We start from the raw sequence: 23,211 nt of genomic DNA, 5'->3' as shown, positions 1-23,211 counted from the left end.
CCCTAGAAGAACCAGAGCTTTTTTGCTCCTTTGTAAGAAAGAACTAGGTAATGGGCCATTTCCTTTTTTGCCCTGTCTACCAGGAAGCTCAGAGAGCATACTTCTCCTCATAGCCACTGCATCTGTTTTTTTTGTTTTGTTGTTGTTGTTGTTTTAATCTTCAGTATCGAGGTTCCATTCTCCTACCCTGATTATTGGCAAAGCTGCTTTAAATCTATCTATAGAGATGAGACATAAAGAAATCCAGTAACAGCACTTCTTATCAACCAATCTCTGTAAACCTCACTGACAAGAGCCCAGCTCTGTCCACAACTCTACGAACCTGAACCAAGAAAGTTTCTTCTACCTTCTCCTTTCGAGAGCGTCATGCTGCCCCAGACAGCCCAGAGGAGGGATCAGGGCTGGGCCAAGTTTGCAGGGACCCTGTACCGGTCTGGCCTCTTTCTGGGTCAGTGACTGTGGACAGTGCCTCCGGCCCTTCCCAGGCCCATACCTCACTACTGACTCAGGAGCCCTGGTTTCAGGTTCCCTCCGAGACTCCTTCCAGGGCACGCCCCCCTCTCTGGGCCGGTGTGAAGAGGGCTCTGGCTACCAGGCCCACCCCTCCGCGCTCCCACCCTGACTCCCTCCTCACCCACACCCCCAATAACCAGGCCACACACCAGGTTTCAAGTATCTGTCTCTTCCTTTCACTCTCTCAAAAGAAAAAAATAAATAAATTGCAGAAGGCGGCAGCATTTCCAGTCTTCCCCTGGCTCCCGGATGCCCAACCCCCAACCCCTGCCCCCCCCTCCCTCCCACGCTCCCACTCCCTAGACCCATCCCTCCCCTTTCCCCCCCCAAAAAAATAATAAAATAAAATAAAAAATAAATCCCAGGAAAAAAAAAAAAAAGCCACAGTTAGACCTTCCACTCATGCAAACCAGCAAAGGAAAAAGGTGGGGGGCATGTGGAAGGCAGGGGGCCCACAGCAGGGTCCCCCCACTTATCCCCCCAAAAAACCACCTTGGAGAAGAAAAAAAAATGGGAAAAAATAAATGCTAAACCAAGGGACCTGGGGAGTTCTGACGGGGGCAGGGGGGCCCCAGGCCTTGCCTCAGGAGAGAGAGGAGGCCTGTGGCCCTGCGTCCCTGCATTGGGGTGCTCCTTGAGGGGGCCCTGACTTCTGGAATGTGTGTGGGAGAAGATAGGGGAGGGCAGGCGGCCCCCGCTGGGCTTGTGTGTGCGGTGGGGGTGGGCAGGGGCTCAGGTCCTCAGGAGCATGGGCTCGGGACCAGGAGCCCGGCTCCCCACCCCAGACCCCAGGTTCCTGGGGTCCCGGAGCCCAGTTCTGGGGTGCGGGGATACATGCAGGGGAGTGTCCCCCCTCCAGGGCTGGATCCAGTTAGAAAGGAAATAAATAAGAAGGGACGGGAGGGAGGCTGGGGGCGCGAAGGGCTTGGGCAATTCAGTCCAGACCAAGGGGCCCGCATGAGGGAGGCGGGGCGAGTCCAGGCCACGCCAGGGCAGGAGTCAGAGTCTCTCTCGGGCCGGGACCCAGATGTAGGGGCCTGAGAGGTCCTCGATGACACGCTTCACCTTGTGGTAGATCTCCTCAAAGCTGTCGCCCTCCACGATGGCTGGGGGTGGGGGGAGCGGGCAGTGAGGCCGGATGCCCTCCAAAGAGAATGGCGCGGGCCCAGAGCACGGGGTACCTCTGCCTCAGACTCCAGGCCATGAGCTGCGGGGCCGCACCCACCCAACGAGGGCCTCTTTCCAATCCATCCACCGGGCGCAGCCCCTCGGCAGAACCTGAGTGGGCGGGCGGCGGGGGGCCACGGCGGTCTCACCTGAGAAGCACTCTGTGAATTCCTGCTCCAGCTTGGTGGCTCTGTCGAAGGCTTTGCGGGCTTGCTCCTCTGTGATCCGCTTATTGATCTCTCTGTGGACAGCGAGAGAGAGGCGCACCTGAGCATGGGTCCCGCCCCGCCTGTTACCTCCTCCGTCCAGGTGGCCCACGTGGTCACCGCTATGTTCTCATTTGGAACACGTAGCAGAAAACACAATTCCCGATATCCTCCAGGGTCGCGATGACCACCCCCCACCCCGTGACCCACCCCAGCCGGGTGTGGCCGCTCCGGGGACCTCTCCAGAGCCTCATCCTTCCGGCCTTCAGCCCCGGTGAAGGCACCCAGACTCTAACTAACTCCCGACGGCCCGAAGGCCCTGGCTCGTCCCAGCAGGTGTATGCCCCAGGGGCTGCTGGGAGTTGCAGTCCTACTCAGCCGAAGGCTGGAGAGCAAGGGAAAGGCCTGGGACTCCCTGCATCCTCTGGGCTCCAGCTCCCGGGGCAGACGCCCCTCGAGGGCTGCCGGAGCTGCTGTCCCAGGTTCTGAGGGGAGAGTTCAGCAGAGGCCTTCTGAGGCCCGGGGCCACGGGTGTGGGGGGCTGAGGGGAGGCCCCCCGGGACCATACTCACAGCACATTCTCCAGGGAGCGGGGGCGGATGAAGATGGCGATAGGGTGCAGGTGGGCCGCCTGCAGCCGCCGCACGGCATTGGCCGAGACATCGAGGATGCAGTGCTTCCCCTGGGGGCAGGCAGGGTGGGCGGAGGGGGACCGGCAGGTGGCGGGCAGGACAGACAAGAGGTACCGGACAGGGCACGGGACGTGGAAAAGTGGGGGGTGGGAGGTTGGCCAAAGGGGCAGCGACAGGGATGTGAGAAGACAGGTGAGCAGGGAGTCAAGGTGGGAAAGGAACACAGACAGAGGGAGAGACAGAGAGAAAAAGGAAGGGGCAGACGGGGAGCAGCGGCACAGGAGGAGGGGGTGGGAGGGAGCGAGGGAGGGGTGCGGGACAGGCAGGGTGGGGGCCCACAAGACGGGGCAGAGCGAGGCCAGAGGGGCGGCCGTGGGCAAAGAGGGGGTGTGCAGGGCAGGAGGAGGAGGGGAAGGGGAAAGGAGAGAGGAAGGAGGATGGGGGGCAGACAGAGGACGGACAGATGGAAGAAACAAGGAGAGACAGGTGGGAGAGAGGAGAGGCAGATGGAGAAAGGAGCCATGGCGGGAGAGAGGGCGGGGGGGGGGGAGGCGGCCGAGGAGCAGGAGCGGGGGGTGCAGACCCCGGAACGGGCCAAGGCAAAGGGCCGCAGGGGAGCGGGACAGAGGGAGGGACCACGTTGGGGAGGCCAAGGCACCAAGGGCAAGGCCGGTGGAAGAGAGGAGAACCGGGGCACGGAGGAGGGGAGGGGAGAGGAGGGGACAGATGGCGGCAGGGAGTTTGGGGTCAAGCGAGGGAGGGCGGCCGGGGGAGCAGGCGGCCAGACAGAGTCGCCCAAGAGGAGAAGGAGGCCGAGGAGGGAGTGGAGACCCAGCAGGGAAAGAGACAGAGAGAGAGAGAGAGAGTTAGAGAGAGCTGGGGAAGGCCGTGGGCTGGGGAGAGGGGCGGAGGACGAAGCCGGGCGCCCGCAGGTCCTACCTGCTCGGCCACCTCCCGCACGGACTGGACGCTCGTCCCGTAGAGGTGGCTGTTGTACTGGCCGGCCTCAATGAACTTGTGCGCCTGGATGTCCTTCTCCATCTTCTCTCGGGAGGACACGAAGTGGTAGTCCCGGCCGTCTATCTCGTACTCCCGCTTGGGCCGCGTTGTATCTGCCAGGAAGTCACCCCCCCCCGAGATCTAACCGCCGTCCCTCCAGGGGAAAGCCTGGTCCTTCGTGGAAGGCGGCTGCTGGGGAGACCAGGACTGCGGGGGGAGGGCAGTACTGCCGCCCCCAGCCCTCCTCCCCCTCCCCGCGGCCCCCCGCCCCGGTCCCCGACCTGGAAGGGAGCATGAGGGCGGCTGAGAAGCACCCCTGCTCTGAGAACGCCGGTGTCCTCCGGCACCCCAGCCCCTGCGGGCCCTCTCTGCCTGAGGTCCGGCTGGGCCCCGCCCCCGCCGCCCTTCCCCGCCCCCGGGGGGCCCCCCCCCAGGCACTCACGGGGAACACAGGATCCAAACTTGTCCGGGAACTCGGAGAGCAGGTCATCATTGGCTCGGTCCTTGGTGGGCCCAAGGATGATGATGGGGCGAGCATAGTGCACTGAGGACAGAGAGCCAGCTCAGGCAGACCGCGGGCCGGGGAGCGCCCAAGGAGGGGGGGTAGGGGTGCCAGGGCCCCCCCCCCGCCCCAACCAGAGCAGCAGGGCCGGGACTTACCTTCCATCTGCGTCACCGTCTCGTAGCTCAGAACGGAGTCTTCTCGACCTAGTGGGAGGCAGGGCATCTGCGAGGGGCTCTGAGACAGGGGACTCGGGGCCCCGTGTCGCCTTCCTGAGGCTATATCAAGAGATGCTCAGGGCTCCCTCACCCCGGGCTGCCAAACTGACCCTACCTACCCTGTGATCCAGAGCTGGAGCCCCAATCCTGCGAAGAGAGAGCAGGCCACGGGGTCAGCGGAGTGCTGCCCCATGAGGCCCCCGCTCCTCCCCCCAGCTCACTCCCCCCCCACCTACCTTGGCCTTTAACCTCGACCACTCCCGTCGTTCAACCCTGTGGGGGACATGGAGGGATGGGAGGGTTGGGAGATGGCCGGCAAGGGGCCCTGCTCCAAAGGCTCACGGGAGGGACAGTGCACGGCAGACAGACCTCCAAGGAGTCAGAGGGCAAGCCCGCGCCCTCGAGGCTCCCCCCGCAACCACCACCTCCCGGACCTCTGGGACCTGAGCACCTGCGGCAGGAGGGCTGCAGACCCCGGGAGCCTCACCGCCGTTTGCTGGGGATGAAGCCGATGTCATCGGTCTCGCTGTCGGAGTGGACTCGCCGCGCCTGCCACCACTCCTCATCGCTGGCGTCGATCACATGCAGCACGTCCCCGAAGCGGAAGCTCAGGGCCTGGCTCAGGAAGCCGCAGTCCTTGGTCTTGTCATAGTCAAACAGGGCCCTGGAGGGTGGGTGGGCGGCCAGCGGTCAGAGAGCGCACCCGGGCCCCCAGACCAGGGGTGTGCAGCCGAGCGCGGGGGCTGGCGGCCCTCCGACGGGGGGCGGGGGCGGACTGCGAGGGACCCACAAACTGCGTGAGGACGGCGGTTCACAGCTCACGTGTGCGGGACAGCCACAGGGGTGAGAGAAAAAGACCAAATTCCTGTCAGGCCGAGGGAAGGAGGACCACGGAGGCAGCCACGGGACTAAAGGGGAGACATTCTGGGACCCGCCTGTGGGTGCCGGGGAGCCCACTGGCGGCCAGCGGGGAGGGGAGGGCCGAGCCAGACCCGCCTGGATGCAGGAGTCCGAGCGGACCGGGCGCCAGGTGGCAAGCGAGGGGCACCGGTTAGCCCAGGGGCACGAGGCCACGGGGGACAGCGGGGAGCCCAGTTCGGGCGTGCGGAGTGTGAGATGCCCGTGGGACATCCCAGGGGGCAGGTCCAGAAAGCAGATGGCCAGAAATGCAGGTCCGGACCTGCAGGAAGATGTCAGGCCAGGGCGGAGAGCGCTGAGCACCTCCGTAGAGCTGCGACAGGGGAAGGGGGGAGGCCGTGCGGGCCGCCGGAGGGCTGGGGAGCCAGGAGCCACGGCGCCCACGAGGCCCCTGCGCGGCCAGCCAGTGGCCTCTGCGTCCCCGAGCTGTGGAGGTCCAGGGTGACCAGGGGCCCGAAGGCAGCAGGGTACTTGGCACCGAGGCTATGTTCCAGCTGCTACGGGGTTATCTCAAACCACTAACGTATGCAGGGGAGTGGCAGGCCTGGGTGGGGAGCAGGAGGCAGGCAGGGGAGGGGGCAAGAGCTGAGAAGCAGAAGGAGCCCTGCCGGGAAGCAATCGGACCTGATGTAGAAACCCCGTTTGGGGTTGCTCCGCAGGGAGGCAGTCCCCGAGCCCAGGCTGCTGTTCATGAGCTGTTCCCGAAGGTCGTGGATCTTGGCCTCGAACCGGCTGTACTCTGGGAGAGGACAAGAAGGTTCCCGCGCCGCCCGGCCCACCGCCGCCCCCCCTCGCCGCCCCGCCCCCGCGCCCTGCTGAAGCCACCAGCTCAGGAGACAGCGATCCGAGGACCATCCTCCGCCCGCCCGCACGGTGGGGAGCCTCCGGCCTGGTACCTTCTGGTTTATACTGAGCGATGATGGTGACCGTCTGCCCCGCGTTCTTCAAGGCAATGGCAGCCTGCTCGTGGCTGGCGCTGCGGAGGTCGACACCGTTCACCTGGAGAGAGGGCAGAGGCTGAGTGGCCGCAGATGGGGACCAGGCTCTGCCCTGAGGGGAGGGAGGCGCGTGGGCGACGGCTGGCCTTCCCTCACCGAGAGGATCTGGTCCCCCTTCCGCAGCTCCCCGCTGAGGTCCGCCGGGCCGCCGGCCAGGATAAAGGAGATGAAGATGCCCTCACCATCCTCGCCACCCACAATGTTGAAGCCCAGGCCCGTGGAGCCCCGGTGGATCACGATCCGCCGCGGTTCCCGGGGCACGTCTTCCTCCCCCAGCAGGTCCTTGGCCACCGGGGAGTAGCGCCGAGGGGAAGTCGGGGTCATGGCTGTGGGGTAGTCGGTCCCCAGGTAACTGCTGTGACTAATCTCATTGTCCAGGTGCTGGGAATAAGCTGGAAGAAGACACGGAGGAGGGATGGGACCGAGCATCGTGAAGGGCAGCGCCCAGCACCCCATCTTCTCCCTAGGCAACCAGGAGAGCAGGCTCAGGGCAAGGAGACATGATTTTGCCTGATGGTAGGGCGGGGTGAAGGGGGGCGCCCCATCCCAGCAACATTGGGGGGCAGGAATTCATGTCCTGGGTGTGCCTGGGGTGGTCGAGGGGAATATGAATACCAGGCTTTGGGGGTTTTCTTTGGGTTTGTTTCTCAAATCTCTTAATCTATAAAATTCCTCTCTCTCTCTCTCTCTCTCCCCGTTTTCCCTTCTCTTGGGCATCCATCGGTTGGGAAAACTAGGTCATTTGTCTAATAGACTTTCCCACTTTCTATTAGGCATCTTTAGTGGTGTTAACATATTCTTCTGTTTCTCCTGTAAAGTGGTAACTGGTTCTAGAAACTTCGTCAGACTCAAGTTCTTTTTTTGGCACAAATACTTCGTAGGCCATGCGGTAGAAATACACAGCTATGCAATGGGAGGCAAGACTATCTGGTCTTCTTAGGTGAAACCAACTGACAGGTTCAGGTGCGGTCAGCTGACCCCCCCATTATTATGCTCCCCACCAGCCTTTCACCCAAGAACTTTAGAGGCCACTGAGGACCATTGCCTGGTTCTGTTATTTCACTGGGGACTGCAAAATAGGATATTCTACTTTTTTTGGCGGGGGGGGGAGGAAAGGGCACTTATCAATAGGAATTATTCCACAGAGAACCTTTCCTCGGGGCGCCTGGCTGGCTCAGTCGGTAGAGCGTGCGACTCTTGATCTAGGGGGTGTGAGTTCGAGCCCCACATTGCATGTAGAGCCTACTAAAAAATAAATTAAAATTAAAAAATGTGTGCTTGGGTGGCTCAGTTGGTTAAGCATCTGCCTTTGGCTCAGGTCCTATCTCCAGGGTCCTGGGATGGAGTCCCACATTGGGCTCCCTGCTTGGCTTCTCTCTCTCTTTCTCAAATAAATAAATAAAAATGTAAGAAAAAGTAAAAATAAAAACAACTCTGCCATATCAACCATTTGGTAATTCTGAGGTGTGGTTTGTGCAGGAAAGCAAGCATAAAACAGGTCCAAGGATGCCCAATTATTCCTAAGCATCATTATGATCTCATAGACTTTCACACAGTTAATGAGTTTTGACTGACTATCCAGTAGGAGCCCCTCCTGGGTCGTTAACACCACCTGGCAATCATGGGTCTCCTCATCCCTTTCTGGGCCAAGATTTAGAATGGGCCCCTTCTCTAAGGAGCCTAGATCCACTTGGTACTATAACTACCTTTCATCACGTGAAGGAGAACTTCTGTGTTCCTAGTTTACTATGTTTTCACGTGAAAACAGAAGTTGAATTTCCTCAATGTCTTTTCCCAACATCTAGTCGAGACGAGCTTACGATTTTAGTCCCTCAATTGTTTGATACAACAAATCATATTAAAAAGTTTCCCAATACAAAACCACCTCCAGTTTTTCTGAAACAAACCCTATTCTGAGACAATATTATTCCCCCCGCGACCTGCCGCTGTGTTTGGCCTACGACTGCATCACTATAAACTTCCACGTCTCTACTCAGAAGCAAAATGGGGCCTATGCTTTGCTTTTCTTATGTTACCTTCATGACCAATTGAAATGCCCTCATACGGCGAAACGTGAACTTTTTTTATCCTTTCCCTTGCTCAGAAGGAGCGTAGGAATTATCTATTCCTTGAAGATTTGAAAAAAATGAGCCACAAAACCGTCTGGGCCTTGGGCGTTCCGGGGAAGAGACTACTGACAATCTTTTCTAGGTCTTCCATGGCGACTGATTTTCCATCTATTCTCCAACCACAGAACAGGAGAGATGGTTCCTATTTGCTAGCAAGTATTGGAAGAAGAGCAGTCACCGGGGTGGCCTGGGGGTCACTGGGATGGGTCACGGGGAGCTCTGAGGGTTGGAGGGCGCTCACAGGTCGTGATGTCTGGGGGAGCGTAGCTGTCACTCAGGTAGGCATTGCTGGGCTTGGCCACCTTCAGGTAGACCACGTCATACGTGTTCTTCAGGGCTGCCACGGCGTCCTCATGCATGACGTCCTCCAGCCCCACGCTGTTGACCTGGGGCCAAGGAAGGAGAGAGCTCAGATGAGCCAGAAACAGTGCCAAGACAGACGCACCGTGGGAACGGTGATGCGGAAGGCCGGGCCTGCCCAGGGCCAGGAGGCGAGACCCAAGTGCGGGCTGGGCAGAGGGATGGGGGTCCTCACCGCTAGAATCTTGTCCCCGATCTGCAGCCTCCCATCCTTGTGGGCGGCACCCCCTTCGATGATCTTCGTCACGTAGATGCTGTTATCTCCAGGGATGTGCTGGTTCCCTACACCCCCTGCGATGCTGAAGCCAAGACCTGGATGGAGGGCAGGGCAGAGGTGGGCGCCCCGGTGCCCGGTGGCTGGGGAGCAGGCCTCGGGGCGGGGGCCAGTTGGGGTGGACGGGGGGGGGGGGCGGGGCGGGGAGAGACATGACTAGCTTACTACCTTTAGGGCCCTTGATGAGCTTGATCTCCATGAGTTTCTCAGCTGGGGGCTTCCGGCGCATGACGTAGAGGCGGACAATGGAGCCCGCCTCCTTGAGGGCCTCTACTGCAGCCGAGTGGGTCACCTCCCGAACGTCCACTTCATTTACAAACAAGATGCTATCGTTGACCCTGGGGGCAGCGAGGTGGGCCTGAGCCAGGGGCTTCGTGCTGCCCTGGCCCTCCCTTTCCAGGGAACCGGCACCCTACCCTCTGTCTCCTCTCCCCACCTGAGGCGGCCATCCTGGGCCGCAGCCCCGCCAGGAATGATCTTGGTGATGAAGATGGATGGGTCGTCTCCAATGTGTGGGTTGTCGGTACCACCTGCGATGCTGAAGCCCAGACCTGAGTTGCCCTGGGCAGAAGGAGGGAAGGAGTGTCAGCCCTCCTCTCGCTGCCTGCTCCGGGCAAGGTGACTGTGGAGGGGGGTGGGGCTGGGGAGCCGTGATCAGAGCGGGAAGGGGCCAGGCTAAGAGGCCGGCCACCTACCACACACAGGCACGGAAAGAGGCACTGACAGGGAGGCGCGCGGGCGACCTCGGAGTGGGGAGCCGGCTCACCCTTTCCAATGTGATCTCCTCGTATTCCATTTCCCCCTCCGTCCCGTTCACCTGCAACTCCAGCACGGGCCAGAAACACAGAAACAGTGAGACAGACATCCCCACCTGAGACCAGGCCCCCACCCTGTGCTGGGGCCCAGGCCCTCCCTCTCTCCCTCCTTCCTTCGCCGATGGCCCCAAAATCTAAACAACTCACATATCCCGGGGCTTCTAGGGTGTCTGTGTTGACAATCACAGGAGGAGAGTTGGCCTGTGAAGCGGAAAGGGGATGAAGAGCTGCCTGAGGCTGGGCTCAAGAAGAAGCCCGTCGTCCTCAGGGGGTCCCACCAGCCTGGCCACCCTTCCAGCCTCTTAACCGAGCCCGCTCCTGAAGCCTCCAAGGACCCAGCTCAACCTCCATCACAAACATACACGCACCTGTGCCAGGCCCTACCTCTGCCCGGCCCAGGCCCCCTGCACGTGGAAGGAGGTGTCTGAGAAAGCGGGGAGGGAGGGAGAGACAGCCAGATGGGGGAGCAGCAGATGGTAAAGAGTGGGGGGAGGGCAGGCGAAGGGGGGAGCTTCTCACCGGATGTAACACCTCAGGATGCCACTGCCTTACGCACTACACAGATACACCCCAGGGCTTCTATGTCCACCAGGTCCTGCCCCCCACACCCGGCCCCCCGTCCCTGTCCCCGTCGGCCTACCTACACCCAGAAACCTTGACAACCCTCCCTCAGATCTGCCCCTCACCTTCACACACACTTGTCCCAAACCCTGGGGCCCCCCGAATCCGGGGTTCCCCCAGCTGCAGGCCCCTCCCTCCCTCTCCCCCACCCGCCGGCCAATCCGCCCCTTCCTCTGAGGACTCTGTTGCCTAGCAACGATATCTAAGCCCAGCCAAGGCCTGGGGAGACCCACCTCCAGAAGGCCCTGTCGCCAGGACAACGGGAGGGGGGAGAGGGGCGTGGCCTAGGGGCGACCAGACTCCCGAAGGCAGAAGAGATCCGCTAGCCCCGCCTCTCCTGCCCTGGGCCCCGCCCCCCGGTGGCCCGGCGAGAGCGGTCCAGGCTGAAGACGTTGGTGGGCGCAGCGCATCCTGGATAGCCCCTTTGGCCCTCCCCTACGCCCCTCACCCTACGCAGGGCACAGGACGTCAGGAAGGGGGAGTGGTGAAAGACATCCGGGTCCTATCTTCTCATCTACTCCCCCCACCCCACGTCATTCAGTAAAGGGTTAAAGTGGGGCGTGCCCAGGTCCTGACGTCAGTCGCCTCGACGCCGCAGGGTCTCTAGACTCTGGGGCGGGGCCAGCTTTCGGCCGGTCCTAGGGGCTTCCCCAGTCGCCAGGGCAACCGAAGCCCCGTTTCCATGGCAATGGGGGAGGCGGCCAAGAGCGTCCTTCCGGGGTCCCCCACCTATCTCCTCCTTAAACAAATATTTATTTGGAGCCTACCAAGCGCAAGGCACTCATCCCGGATTCCCCAGACTCTTCGATTTCCCCCTCCGAAAGGGCCCCTCCTCCCTCCTAGTGCTGTTTCTCAACACTACCCGTTACATCTCAACTCTGTCACAGATTTCATTTCGTACCCATAAACCTATTAACACCACCAACCTCCGACCCTTCAAACCTCAGCAAACGCTGTTATCCAACCAATGGCCACTGACTGCCGAAATCGCATCCACGTGGCCGTTCTCCATCCCACAGCCAATCCTCAATCCCCACCCCACCCTCAGCCCAGAGCCTCCTTCCCCGGGAGCCTCCTCCTCAACTACCTTCACATGCTTCCCATCCCTCTCTCTACAGCATCCCACACCCTCCACCCGTATCCCCGTCCTACCTTACAGTTTCCACCTTCTGACCCAGCCTTGGTCCTCATCCTCCGCCCCTGTCCTGTCCGGGCCCCCCACTCCGGCCCCGTCCCCCCTCAGCGTCCATCCTAAGTTCTGACTTCCTAGAGATCAGCACCACCCTCCCTAACCCCGCTTCAAACCCGCCAGATTCTATCCCCAAATCACGGTCGTTCGTTCTCAATTCCACCCTCCCCCATCTCCTCTGCTAATCGAGGCTTCTCTTGTCCCCCAGCTCAGGCCTGGTCCCCAGACGCTGCCTGGCGGGCTCAGGGCCTCCAGCACTCTCCCCTCCGTTTCCCTTGCTTCCAGAGCCCCGATCCCAACACTCACTAGCCTGAGCCCACTACCACCTTGCACACACCTCCCTCGCCCATGTCTCCTCTCCTCTCCAGGGACTTCATGGCCCCATCCTACCAACAGCATGTCCAGTCGGCCTTCCTCCTCCCCCTGGTCCACAGGACGGACACTCCATGCTGTCTGCTCTCCTCCAGGGCCTTACTTCTCTTCCCCTCCATCAGCTCTTCCTGGGTCCTGACTTCACAGCCTTGCCCGGTCTGTCCCTGGCCCCTGGGGCCTCTGACCCTTTCGTGGTCCTCGATTTTGCTCCAGCCCAGAGAATGGTCTTCCCTTCCCTCGGAACCGCTCTTCCTCACCCCGGAACGTACCGCTGCCCCCTCCCTGCCTCCTCATCCCCCGGCTCAGAAACCTCCTCCAGGTCTCCTCTGGGGAAATGTCAGCAGCCTCCCCCCTTCCCAGGGCATCCCCCAGGATTCTGGAATCCCACCCCTGCCTGTCACAGCCTGCCTGGGGTCTCCCTTCCTCCCCATCGTGTGCCCCCCCCCCAGGAAAGGAGACGGAAGGGGAGCACAGTGGGCAGGAGAGGGGAGGTCTCAGAAACAGGTCTCCCTGGGACGGGAGATGGAAAACACAGTGCGAGCACAGAGGGGGAGGGGAAGGAAACAGGTAGTGGCCATAATGGGAGGACAGGAGGGGCCCGAAGAAGAAACGCACGGTGGGGGGAGGACGAGAGAGAGAGAGAGAGAGAGAGAGAGAGAGAGAGAGAGAGGTGTGGCCAGAAAGCAGAGAAGGGAGGAGGAGGGAAGGGTAGCTGCGAGAGGGAGAGCCTGCGGGCCCCCGACTAGGAGGGCTGAGCAGCGCGGAGGGCCCGAGCTGGGGCTCGGGGAGGGAGCAGGAGAGAGCGTGGGAGGAAGAGAGAGACAGCATCCAGAATCACAGCCAGCCAGCGGGAGGGCAAGGCGGGGAGGAGGGGAGCAGAGGCTGGCGCCGGGGACCGAGGCAGAAAGGCCCCAGGACTGGGAGTCTCCGACCAGACAGATGGAAAGGACTGGAGACGTGGGGACACGGAGAGCCAGGCCCAGAGGCCCGACGTGGGGGGGGAGGGGGACAAGGGGCTAGAGCAAACGAGGGCAGCAGGAGCTGGGAACAGAGCTCAGGACACAGAAAACGGAAACGGAGGTGGGGGTGTGAAGGAATGAAGAGGGCCTGGCGTGGGGAGCATGCTGGGGCTGCGCCATCTCAGCACACGTGCGTGCAGGCACGCGCGCGCGCGCGCACACACACGCAAGCACACACACCCAGGCTTTAAGCTCCACACCCACTCCCACTTGTCTGGCCTCTGCGTCTCCTCGGTGGGAACGAGGTGTCTCCGGCCCCGCCCCCAGCGCCCCCTCCCCAGGCCCCAGGGGCCCAAGGCCCAGGCGCCCCGTCCCAGCCTCCTCCCGCCTATGGCTCTCGCCCTACCGGCCCGTGGGGGTGGTTGCCGCTCCGAGGCTCCGCGGGCCGCACTGGGGAGGGGGCCGCCTGAGTCTCCTACCTTGAGGGGGGAGAGGTGGGCGTGGCCCACGACCCCGTGGACGGCCTCGAGGTGGGACAAGTTCCTCTCCGCCACGTGCACCAGCTCGGGGGCGTTTACCTGGTTGGGGAGGTGGGCCGGGCTGTGCTCCAGAGGGGGCGTGTCTTCATCTTGGTAGCGGTATTTCTGGGGATGGGGACGGAGGCGTCACTGCGGCCGGCCCAGGGCCTCGGGCTCCAGGCTGTCCGCCCGGCCGCCTCCTCTCCACCCCCCCCCCCAACCCGCCCGCCCGCCAGTGCAGGGCGGAAGGCCCCGGGGCCAGACCAGTTCCTCCCCTCCCTCTCCTCCAGGGAGGGAGGCTCCCCACCCTCCACCCTCCCCCAGCCCCTCTCCCGCTTAGGCCGCCACCTCCCGGCTCGTCCCAAATCATCTCAGCCCCTCCCCCAACGCCCCACGTCCCAGGCCCCGGCCTTCCACCCGGCACACCCCCTCCTCCGGCCTCCTTTTCTCCCGCCCCGCCCGGGGCCTTCAGCTTCAAGCCCCTGTCACATCATCGCCGGCCCTCTGACGCTCTGCACCCCCATTCTCCATGCCCATCCCCAACTTCTCTGCTTCCCTCGTCCTCACCCCACTCCCCATGTTTGCAAGCTCCCTCCTCCATACTCCCCCTGCAGCACCCCCCCCATCCTATCTCACTCCCACCCCACCCTCCCGGCCTCAGTCTCCCCACCGCAGCCTCTACCCCAAGAGCGACCGGCTCTCCAGCACTAGCATGCCAGAGGCAGGGACCGCAGTTAGGCCCGGCCCTTCGACTGGCAGGTACTTGGCATCAGCCCCCCAGGCAGGACAAAGCTGAACTCGTCCAGCTCTTCTTCCACTGGCCCCGGTGGTTCCCAAGTGGTCCGCAAAGGGGCCCCAGGGCGTCTGGCCCCTTCCCTACAAACGCCCACAGCCCAGCCAGCTAATCGGGTATACTAGAAGGGGACAGAGAAGGAAGGGGGAGCAAGGGAGGCAGCAGGCCTCAGGAGGGGGGCAGGGATGGGGGTCGGTTCCGGGTTGGCTGACTGGGGAAGGGGGTAGAGCGCTGAGTCTCAGATTCCATTCCCAGTCTCCCTCTGGCTTTTAGGGGTGCGAGACCCAACATGACCCCTGACTCCCTTCCCAACTAACCACCAGCCATCTCACTGGGCCTCCTATGCTAGCCTGACAAGGACACCAGTAAATGAGATTAACTGGGGCCAGAGAGAGAGGAAAAGGGAGGCTGGAGACAGCAGTGAAGGGCCTCCCACACCGGCCTCTGCCCTCACACTACTCCCCTCCTCAGGAGCCAGTCCCCACAGAAGCAGACCCTCCCAAACTGCAAGTTCGGGGAAGGAGGAGGAGATTACTAAAGGCAGAGCTCCCTCAAGAGACTAGAGAAGACAGAAGACACCCCCCCACACACACACACACCACCACCGGACACATAGGTAAAGAGAGAAGGTAGAAATCCCCTCTCAAAAAAGCATCCGAGAAGCTGAGTCCCCCAACATTGGGAGGGCAACAGTTGCGAGACCCAACTGGAGGAAGCTTATCAAGGTCAACGCCCGATGCCAGAGTAGGATTCTGAAAATTCGGAGGATGTAACCCAAGTTTGGCTGTAGTTAAGGGGGCAGCAAGAGAACGGGTGGGAAATGGGGCTGGTGACATGAAGCCTCTCCCGCCCAGGACAGAGGGATGAGGGGCAAGAAGGGCCTCTAAGAGGGAAAACGGGGGCTCATCAAGATACACTGTTTCAAGACCATGGGCGCAAAAAGTAGAGAAGAAGGAAGTGTGGGGGCGAGAATAACCTAAACAGTCCCCCCCCCGCAAAAGGCTGGGCCATCTTGGATAACAGAATCCCATGACCTGAAAGAGGTTGTTCACTCCACACCCTGAAACGGTGGTCTGCAGCCTGGACAGCTCCCCAGAACTGGGGGTCCAGGGGGGAGGGAAGGAAGCAGCTCCCCTCTCTACTTCCCAAGAGTCCCATACCCTAGGTGGTCATGAGGCAGGGCCCAGGGTGGCAGCTTCTGGTTTCTCCCAGTCTGGGGGAGGGTTCAAACCCACTGACCCTCCATCTTCAGCCCACCTCACAGAGAAAAGTCCCTGAATCTGATGAAGCAATGTCAGGGTGCAAAGAAAGAAAATGGAATCGCAGACATTCATCGTTTATTCTAGAGAGGAAATGAAGGTAAATTTTTATCACAGTAAGACTGCAGACACTTCTCCCTGCCCCACCCCCACGGGGGGGGGGGGACTGTCTAGTTCTAAGGAAAAGACTCCCCCGCATTAGAAGACAATGTGAGGGAAATGGGGCACAAGGGAAGGGTACCAAAGTTCCCAGAATGTGGCTGAAGGAGGTTAGGGCCTATGTTCAGTCCTGGGAAATTTTCAGAGAACTATACATGTAGTAAGGGGAGGTGGGGCAGGAACAGTCTGGAGGGGTGGGGGTGGGGGAGAGTCATTCCCAAACTGTGAACTGGGAGGTGGGGGTCCGGGTCAGCACCTCTCGGTCCCAGATTACAGGACAGGAGGATGCCTTCTTTTACCCTACTGGGGCTCTGGGCCCGAACGGCCACAGCTCAGATGCCACTGGGACCAAGTCTGAACCCCCAATACGTTAGGGCATAGGCAAGTAAAAGGCCTGGGGATCGCTGTTGTTCCTTCCCCCTTGGCCCTCTCATCACTGAGCCCCAGCTGCACAGAACGACCTGGAACGAGGCTTGCACCCCCAAAAGAGGGGTGTGAGTGAAAGTGGGGATGTTGATAAGAGGGGCGACCCCCTGCGCCTGTCCGCGAGACACTGCAACCCAGAGACCCCGCGCCAAGCAGAAGGAAGAGCGACAGCACTTGAAGCTTGCCACCCTGAGATTTGGGGAGTCCGGGAAGAGGGGAGCGGGGCCGGAGCCCGTACCGCGGCACGTACCACGCAGAGACACATGGAGGCGAATCTGTTCCGAGCCGACATGGAGAAGGGGAGGGGGATTGAGGGGAGGGGGCGGGTGGGAGAGCAAGGGTCCCAGGGTTGGGGGAGGGGGAGGGGCAGAGGGGCGGGGGCTGCGGCGGACGCGGCGACTGGAGGCTGCGGCCGGAGGGGGGGGGGGACGGCGCCTGCGCAGTGCGGGAGAGCGTCACGATGGGAGCGAGGGGGTGAGGGGAGACCCTCTTAGCCATCAACTTCCCAGGTTCCAGCAGTTTCTTTGTGGACTCCACCTTCCACCGCATACTCCTATTCCGACCCCTCTACAGATTTACCGATTTACGGCTGTAGTTCTCACCTAATCTCCTGCCCCTAAAATCACCAGGCCCCTAACTACTCCCCCAAACCTCGCTGGACCACTCATCTCCACCGGACTCCCAAGGTGCGGGAAGGAAGAAGCACTTCTCTCTCACTGCAGAGGGACCCCCCCCCCTCAACAAAGGATCTAAAATGCCTCCCACAAGCCCCTCCCCAAAGATCGTTAATGCGGACAGCATCCCCTCAGATGCCAAGACATCTCCTATTCTAATAAGCAGTCCGGCCCCACCTGATAGCCAGGCAGTGCTTTTCCAGCGTCCCCTCAAATTAAACTGCCCTTTAAGTCATCCCGTTTAAAATCATATCCCCTAATCCGCCCACAGAGACCTTGAAATTAGTGCAAATATTACCCTTGCTCTAATGTAAAACACCCAAATAAGCAGTCTTCAAATTCGTTTGGGGTCCCCTGTCCAAATCCCTGCATCTAATGAGATACTCCTGATTTTCCAGTAGGCCCGCCGCGGGTACCACCAGCTGGCTGGCTCAGTGGAAAGAGCATGCAACTCTTGATCGTGGAGTCGTGAGTTCAAGCCCCAGATTGGGAGTAAAGATTACATAAATAAATAAACTTAAAAAAAGAAAAGCTTAAAATATAGATATATATATATATCACCAGACCCCAATTTCTGGAGTGCTTAATGTATCTTAAAGCTGACCGTCGAAATTCAATTGCAGTCTCTTCAATCTATTCCCAAACCTTTAAACTGAGAAATACTTCCCGATCCCTTTTCTTCACTCCTCAAGTTCATACATGACTCCTTTTTCTGGTTGCCCTTCCTACATCTCACCATCACCTTCAGGAATCTGAATTCCGACTTTGTTAGAAGAGTGCTCCCAAATATAACTATCTCCCCCACATCCAAGCCTCAAAAAATATTCACCTAAAGTTAAGATCTGGCCTGCAACTGGCAGTGACCCACAAATCTTCCAAGAACACCTCAAAACGACTGCCTCTGAGGTTTGCGTTTTCCCCTAAACAACTGACCCTGAAAGCATCTCTCCCAAATGCTCTCCCATTAAACGCCCACCTTCCCAGCTCTTAGAGCCCAGTGAGCAGACTCCTCAAATTTGCCTCTCGGACATCTCTATAATGCCCACACAGGGCAGAGAGGACGGACTGCCCTAGAACCTCGCCTATGTCCCTCCCTTCCCTTCCCGTTGATCGGAATCTGATGCGTGCGCCCCCAAGATGACCCCTAATGCCCTAGTTTCATATCTGGATGGAATGCTCGGATCCTCAGAGGGAGCCCAAGCGGAAAGGAGCTGAACTCGAAATTCCTTCTAGAATAGAAATGCACAGGCCCTGGTTCTCCACCAGTGGGCGCTGTGGCCCCTTAAGACCCTCCCCCATCCCCCATTTCCTTTTTCCCTCCATTTTCCGTTTCCCTGTTGCCTGGCAACGCAGCAATCAAGGACTTTGCTGTCGCCTAGCAACCGTCTCCCTGGAACAGAGAGCTGAGGTAGGAGGTTGTGCTCTGATGAAATGTGAACAGGCCTCCATCTTAGGAAAACTGAGACGTCAGATCGCCCAACCCTCGGATTCTCCTTCCCAAAGACCCGCCGCACCCCGCAGTTCCTTAAACAGGCCCCCCAAGCCCCGTCTCCTCTCGGCACATGGGACCACGCCACGCCCCTGCCGGGTCAGACCCGCCCTCACTTCGGGCAGGTTACCCGGCCCTCAGGCCCCGCCCCTTCCCGAGGGTTGCTGCCCGCCTCCCTCGATAGAGTAAGCCAGACCCCACCCACCTGCCTCCAGGAGACCACGCCCCCGTCCACTTCCCGCCCATTCGCTCCCCCGGCCTCGCCCACACGGTCCCTCCGCCACGCCCCTGTCCGCCAATGAACGAGGCCGCTGGACACCCTGCCCCGCCCCCGACATCTCGGCTGGGCCCAATAAGGACCACCCGGAGGGTTTAACCGCTTCGCCTCCGGGGCTCCAGCCCAATACCCCCGGTCTTTCCCCGCTCTCCCCCCTCCCCCACCTGTTCTGCTCCGCCCTCCGACACCCTCGCCCGGCCCTCAAGTCCGCCACGCAACTTCAGTCGTCGCCAGCTGCCATGGCAACGGCGACAGCAGCGCGGGGAGAAGGGGGAGGGCCGGGGGCGGAGTGGGAGAAAGAGATTCTCAGAGACAGACACGGGCAGAGACCCCGGCGCGGAGTAAGCCTAAGTGATCGCTCGGAAGGCAAGAGTTAGCGCAAAGCACAGGGCCTGGCGCAGGGTAGGCCTTCCATAAGTGTTCCCTAAATTACTGCGGCAGGAATCTAAATATAGGCAATGAAAGATGGAGGACACCCAAACGGGGCCGGGGAGCTCAACGACCGCAAAGCCTGAGCACCCCCTACCCCACCCAGCATGTTGGGGGCGGGGGGCGCTGCGGGGGGAGAGGGGGAGGGGGAAACAAGTGCCTCGTGCCCCCTGCTGGCTCCTCCTGGGCTACCCTCCGCTGCCCTGGATAGAGAGGAACCACAACTCCCAACAGCCCCACGGACAGCAACCCTCTTACACCGAGGGCTCTTATGCCTCAAGGCCTTATGGGAGTTGGAGTCCTCGTCCTCCCGAGACTGACAAGTTTTCCGGCCAAGGAATGTGGCAAGCCTGGGTCTCCTCCACGCCTCTGTAAAAACCCAAATGCATGACTGATCCTCTCTGCGCAAGGCTCCTTCCCTCGGGGATGCTCACCCTGGGCTCCATCGAAGAAGTAGGAGTCTGGATGGAAGACGAATAAGCTCCCCCTCCCAGAAGAAGCCCCTCACCCTCGCTGACACATGTGTGTTCACATGTTGGAAGCAGAGCCCACACGTTCCAGCTGGCTTTCTGGGTACACCTGAACACAGGGGACCACAGCCAGGGAATCTAAGGCTGAGGGGCGGGCTAAGGGCAGGAGACAGGGGAAGCAAAGGATCAGACAGACATTAAGGACACCAGGCCAGAGTAAGTGAGGCACAAAAATCCCCTGAAACTCCAGGGAATGGGGAAAGCAGCGGCATGGGAGAAAGCCTGGAGCCCACAGAACTGGCGGGGGGCGGGGGGGGGGGAGACAAGCAAGTAGCTCTGGGGAGGGTGTGGGGACTCAGGACCTGAAGGTCCTCGAGCTCCAGTCTCTTGCATCCATTGCTCACACGTGCACGATGCATGTGTACACACATGTGTGAGTTTGTGGCAGGGAACATGTGTGTCCTCAGCTCCCTCCCCTGAGAAGCTGCAGTTCCCACTAAATATAACCCCCTCCCCAGCCTGTGACTCACCCGGACCCCGCCTCCCCGGCCCCCACTTCCTGTCCCACCCCCCAACCCCCAGCTGCCTGCCACCCGCCCAAGCCTCCCTCCACACACCAAGGCATCCAGCTTGCCAGTCCCAGAGTCTCACAGCCAAGACCTAGGTATTCTGCATCCCACCAGGAGCTCGCCTGTGCTCCCCATCCAAGATCTGCCCTTTCCAAGGCTCCAACCAAAGGGACACCCTCGTCCCGTCCTCGACCGCTGCCAGCCCTGCCTTCCTCCAACTCCTTTCCACCCGGGGTAACCTGAAATCCAGGTGTCCTCCCCCACCTTGATCCCAAGAGTCAGGGGTAAGAGGAACATTCCCCTCCATCTGCTCTTCTCCCTCTTCCTCAACAAGGGGTGGATACAGTGTGGGAGGAGACAGGGATAGTGAGCACCTGCCTGGGCCACCCCCAAATTCTGCACCACCCACCTGGTCCCCCTCCTCAAATCCCCCGTCTCCCGAAAGCGCTCCTCCTCCTCCTCCTCAGGGTCTGGCAACCTCCGCTGCTGCAAGCTTCTCCCTCCCATGGGAGTACCCCAAACCCTCACCTCACCTGGTCCATTCCCTCAGGTGATCCTATGTCAGGCCCTAGCCCTCTGACAACTCCCAACAGTCCCCATTCTATAAGATCGAATCCTAAATGACCAGCTCCCTGTAATTGAGCATACCCCCAAACGTCTCTACCACGAGATGCCTGTTCTATAGGTTGAAGGCCCACCCCTTCTCTGCCCGCTGACACCCCCAGACCAGTCAGGCACTCACAACCAATAACCGTCTACCCCCATGCCAAGAGCCCCCTGAAATTGGACAAGACACCTAGGAGCCAGTTTGTCCCCCAGGAGGGTAGAGGACCCCCCTCACACCGTCCACCTTCTAATGTACAAGACCAAGACTCCCCTGTGAGCCAGGCTTCTGCTTAAATAAGTCTCCCTCAAACATCGTTGGTGAACCCCAAAACCCATTAGCCCCCCCCACACCACAAAACAGCCCAAATTTTCCATTTCTGTACAGGTACAAAGGGCTCACTCCAGGGGGCACCTGTGGCCAAACCCAGCATTATCTCAGATGTGAACCCCAAAACTAAATCATGACCCCCAAATACATCTTCTGATGCTGTCACTCCACGGCCCCCAGCCAGAGATGAGGCCTGCCTGACCCCTCCCCACAAACTCATGCCCTCCTCCCAGTGTATAGCCCCCCCATCATGCTTACCTTGGTTGTCACTATACAGAGACAGTCCATGTTGGGGGGGCTGGCCGCGGCGGCGGGTAAGGGGCTCTGACTTCATCGGAGTTTCGTTCCTCCCCTCCGTGGGTTCTCACCCCTCCCCCCTCCGCACCCCACTTTTGCAGGGGGGGCCAGGATGGGGGGAGGGGTGAGAGGGGAAAGAGGGGGTTGGAGAAGGGAAGGGGAGGGGAGCGTGGGAGGGAGGGGAAGGGGGCCCTAAAAGGGGGTCCCCAATGGAGGGGAGGGGGCTTGGGGAGCACACCCCGATTCTCAGGAGGGGCGGGGGCACCGGGGGCTGGCAGCCCCGGAGTTCGGGGGCTGGGGCATGAGCTGGGGTGGGGGAGGGGAACTGGATTTCGGGGAGCCCCGGGGTAGGGGAGGGTCTTGCCTAACGGCCAGGGGCTAGGGGCCGTGGCGGGGGGAGTGGGGTGGGGGGGTCGGAGGCGGCAGCGGCCGAGGGAGCCGTGGAGCCGAGGAGGGAAGGGGAGAGAGGAGGAGAGAGGAAGCAGGGGGAGGGAGGGAGGGAGCGAGGAGCGCGGATGGGGGGGGTGCCTTGGCCGAGTTAACTGCTTCGGTGCTGGCAGGAACCCGGATAACGGGAGAGGAGGGAAGTGCAGCAGCAGAGGGCCCCTGAGGCAAAGATGGAGGCCTGGCCAGGCACCAGCACACGGAACAGAGACCAGGAGGACGGCTTCAGTTTCTCAGGGCAGCGAGCACCCCGTAGTGGGGCCGGGAGCACCCATACTCCTTTCAGTACTGGGTGGGGGGGCTGGCAGGGGGCAGGGCCTGAGGGAGGGGGCGCTGGCAGGAGGGGATCCCTGGGCGGGGGGGTGGGGGGGCGAGTTCTCCCTCAGGAAGCCTGAAAAGTAATTCGGGCCTGGACTCTTTAGTGCCTGAAACTGGGGCCCAGGAAAGGGGGGGGGGAAGCAGGAGGAAGAAGGGGCTACAGGACGGGGCGGGGGGGGGAGGGGAGGAGGAGACTCAGGAGTTTGTCCCCAGGGCCCCCAAGTCGTCAATGTGAGCTCAGCCGTCCAGCCCTGCCTGCCCGCTCCCTGAGGAAGCGGCCCCACCTCACCCCCTTACCTGGCTCTCCGAGATGGAAGCCTCATAAAAGTCCAGGATGTCTGTCACCAGAACAGAGCTGAGTTACCCTCCCCCACCCCTGCCGCCCTGGCCACCCCTGCCACCATCTCGCCTCCTGGTGTCTGGTAAGGGAGGAGCTCCTCCAGCCAGGACGGCTGGATCCTGATGGAGGACGGTCGGGGCGACTGACCCCTGCTTGGACTCCTGCTTGCCCCCAAGTTCGCTCACTGCCCTGGCAGGCCCAGGCCAGCCCTTTCCACCACTGCCCCTCAGAAAATTGGGGCTACTCACCCAGCAAGGCCTGGAAGAGGTCACTGTGCAGCACGGTGAGGAGAGGGGGTGCCCATCGCAACAGTGGGGGGGCCAGGAGCCAGAGGGCTGAGCGGGGAGCTGGTGAAATGCAAGTGAGGGAGGAGGGGGTCAAGGAAGAGACAGGGGGACCAGCACATTCATCTTCCCCAGCCTGTGCCCTCTCGCCCCAGAGTCTATGGGAAGGTTCAGGAGAAGGGTCCCCCGAATCCCAGCCCCCAGCCCACCCCCCTCCGCTCAGCCCCCAGGCCTTTCCTCCACGGGGCTCTCGAGTTTCACCTCTGGGTCTCTCGGACATCTCTCCCCTCTGACTTTAATCTCCCTAATCCGCAGGATTGGAGCTGAGCTGCCTCCCCACCCAGTTCTAGCCGTTAGCTGAAGTGGGCAGTCCCATCCTCCCCTGGCTCCTCGCACGCTGGCCTCTCTCCCCAAAGCCAGGGGTGAGTTTGCCACACTTCCCAGAGGAACTGGGGACGGGGGCCACCCCCAAGGAGGCCCCTGCAGCCCCGAAGGAAAGGCAGGTGAGCCCAGATCTCTCCTCCTGGTGTGTCCCCAGTGAGGATGGCAGGGCAGAGGGATAAAGTACCAGGGATTCCTTGACCTAGGGCGAGAGAAGTAGGTGTGTGTGTGAGCGGTGGGGGGGCGGGGCGGGGAGGGGGATGAGAGTTCCTGCAGCT

General features: G+C 61.0%; 1 protein-coding gene across 8 annotated transcripts; it reads right to left on the bottom strand.

Annotated features, from left to right (window-relative positions):
• Positions 1-818: 818 nt before the first annotated feature.
• DLG4 (discs large MAGUK scaffold protein 4) lies at positions 819-22,247 on the bottom strand. 8 transcript variants are annotated; one of them, XM_028125001.2, is made up of 20 exons: positions 21,128-21,317; positions 13,352-13,516; positions 9,879-9,932; positions 9,683-9,742; positions 9,353-9,477; positions 9,085-9,254; positions 8,818-8,954; positions 8,524-8,668; positions 6,250-6,545; positions 6,052-6,154; positions 5,780-5,894; positions 4,725-4,901; positions 4,474-4,510; positions 4,357-4,384; positions 4,178-4,225; positions 3,960-4,061; positions 3,458-3,630; positions 2,459-2,568; positions 1,830-1,921; positions 819-1,619 (listed from the first exon to the last, which is right to left on the bottom strand). In XM_028125001.2, exons 1-20 carry the CDS (start codon positions 21,155-21,157, stop codon positions 1,513-1,515), a joined length of 2,274 nt encoding a protein of 757 aa, XP_027980802.1. In that variant the 5' UTR covers positions 21,158-21,317; the 3' UTR covers positions 819-1,512. The 8 variants fall into 8 exon arrangements, with proteins under 8 accessions (XP_027980802.1, XP_027980803.1, XP_027980804.1 ...); XM_028125002.2 differs by having other exon boundaries at positions 9,683-9,733; XM_028125003.2 differs by having other exon boundaries at positions 820-1,619; positions 13,451-13,516; positions 21,128-21,316.
• Between the last annotated feature and the right edge of the window lie 964 nt (positions 22,248-23,211).

Source organism: Eumetopias jubatus, unplaced genomic scaffold (assembly GCF_037043125.1).
Source record: "Eumetopias jubatus isolate StellerSeaLion01/CBP00866 unplaced genomic scaffold, mEumJub1_p1.0 scaffold_10, whole genome shotgun sequence".
Classification (NCBI taxonomy): Eukaryota; Metazoa; Chordata; class Mammalia; order Carnivora; family Otariidae; genus Eumetopias; species Eumetopias jubatus.
Note: the sequence above shows the minus strand (reverse complement) of the source record. Positions and strands in the feature narration are given on the sequence as shown.